Source organism: Gavialis gangeticus, unplaced genomic scaffold (genome assembly GCF_001723915.1).
Source record: "Gavialis gangeticus isolate Ggan-Ray unplaced genomic scaffold, GavGan_comp1, whole genome shotgun sequence".
Classification (NCBI taxonomy): Eukaryota; Metazoa; Chordata; order Crocodylia; family Gavialidae; genus Gavialis; species Gavialis gangeticus.
In genome coordinates, this window is record NW_017729001.1 from 23,360,835 (window position 1) to 23,362,796 (window position 1,962).

The 1,962-nt window shown below is 41.3% G+C and overlaps 1 protein-coding gene across 1 annotated transcript in view; it reads left to right on the plus strand.

Moving 5' to 3' along the window:
- LOC109290238 overlaps positions 1-1,529 on the plus strand; it is a 71,892-nt gene extending 70,363 nt beyond the window's left edge. Inside the window, exon 5 of the mRNA XM_019506643.1 lies at positions 1,350-1,529. Within this exon, the coding sequence (XP_019362188.1) occupies positions 1,350-1,529 (180 nt within the window). The remainder of the gene's footprint in view (positions 1-1,349) is intronic.
- The last annotated feature ends 433 nt before the right edge of the window (positions 1,530-1,962 follow it).

The following is a 1,962-nucleotide window of genomic DNA, read 5'->3' on the forward strand; positions in this document are numbered from 1 at the left end:
TATCCCCCCCCCCCCAAAAAACCCCTAGCATATCTTGCCAGCTATGCTCAGTCCAGCTCTGAATGGAAAATTGAGGCTACACTTCGAAGCCTATCACCAGAGGCTTTTGCAAAAGAAAATGAGAGACAAGTAACTGTCAATTTCCTTTTTCTCCACCCTCCCTGCAAAAAATCCCATTCACTAAAGTGCTGTGAGAAAGTAACCCTCAATTGCCCAATAAATCTGAAAAGGGGCTTGGGACACGATGCCACAAGAGCAGCAGTTAGTCATATGGGAGGGGAAGCAAGCTTGGAGTTGAAGACGATCTAGAGTGACAGGCTCTTATGCATCTGTTCCTAGTAGAGCAGATTATTAATAGATATTCAATTTGTTTTCATGAAGATGGAAGGGAAGGTCGTGCTAACAAAGCGGTACATTCAGCGGAGGAAGCATTCCAATCGAGTAAGACGAGATATGGACTCTCATTGCCACCGCTCTGGATTCCCTTTGGTCTTGCCTTCATTACCTGGCTTGCTTGGCACTGAACACTGCTTTTAAACATCTTTTCCCCAGGCAGCGTTGCACGATATCTCTGCTTGGGGAGGTGTGGGGGAGGCAAAATTTGTAAGTAAGAATTTATAGAGATCGTACCTATTTTTTTTTTTCCTATTTGCAAAGTTGCTTTGACTCCAGCTGCATCCTTGTTTACTAGGCAGCCCCATTGATTGTGTTCCCATGTAAATTATTTCCATCTCGTCTTTGAAGGTAATATCAGTGAAGTGAAGGGGGGGGGATTTGGGAGACCACGGATTTCATGGCTTTCCTGCTTCTGTTGTTTTGCTAGCATTACACGTGGTAGGCTCTTTCTTGTTTTCTGAGTCTTGCTAGAAGGGATGAAAGTAATTGAACTTGTACTCACCAGGGCTTCTTTTTAGTTAAAATATTTAATCAGTTTAATGTTACCAGGTATAGTTAAAAATGTAACCGAATATAGTTAAAATGTTTAATCAGTATAATGTAACTTGGTATGTCCAGGGGTTTCAAAGCAAGCATTAGCTAATGGAGGCTCCCATCAGTCCTCTGTGGTAAGATCATTACCCCTTGAACAGGCAAAATGATTTGCTCAACATCATTTATCAAGTCAGCGGCGAAGCCAGGAATTGAACCCAGGAGTCCTGATCCCCTTCCAGTTCTTCGTATCCATCCATTCCTAGCATTTGTTGCAACTCTATGGGACTTGGATCCTATTTTTAAACCCTGGCAAGAAAGCCATTACTCAAAGTAGGGTAACCATACAAATTAATCCAGAGAGTTTGTTAACACAAGATTTAAACCTTACATGTTATTAACATTTATTGTTTACCAAACAGTTTCTTACATTTGAGCTCAAAGTGCAAAAATCCTTCCAGGACACATTGTCAATTAATCTGAAGAGCAGCAATGGGATATCAAGCGATATGTCTGAGTGTTTTGCATATCAAATTCATGCTGAAAACATGTTTGGAAGAGCAGAGCGATTGAGGGTGATTTCTAAAGACAAATTCATGTAACATATTGTCTGCCTAGGAGTGCTGGGAATGGAATCGCTAGGACTGATGAAACTGTACTGAGCCCAATTGCTCTGTGAAAACAAGTGCTACAGGAGCAGTGTTAATGTTCACCTGCTGAAACATTTTTGGCTTTCCTTGTCAGGTGCTTAACTGACCCTTTCTGTGATGACCTTCTGGCAGAATGTGCAAAGTAAAAACCTACAAAGAGGAGACATGGTTACTTTTTTTAATGCATTCCACTTTTGGCATTAACTTCTTTTCATGCACCAGTGGAATAAAATGCACTGATCTACTATATTTTGGGGGTAGGGAAAGGGATCACAACCTATATTCAGTTATCACATGCACTGTTGGATTGCTTTCTTTTCCCAGGAAGGAGATGTGGTTAGATGGCTAAGTAACACAGCAGTTGTCTCAGTCTTGACCAACAGAT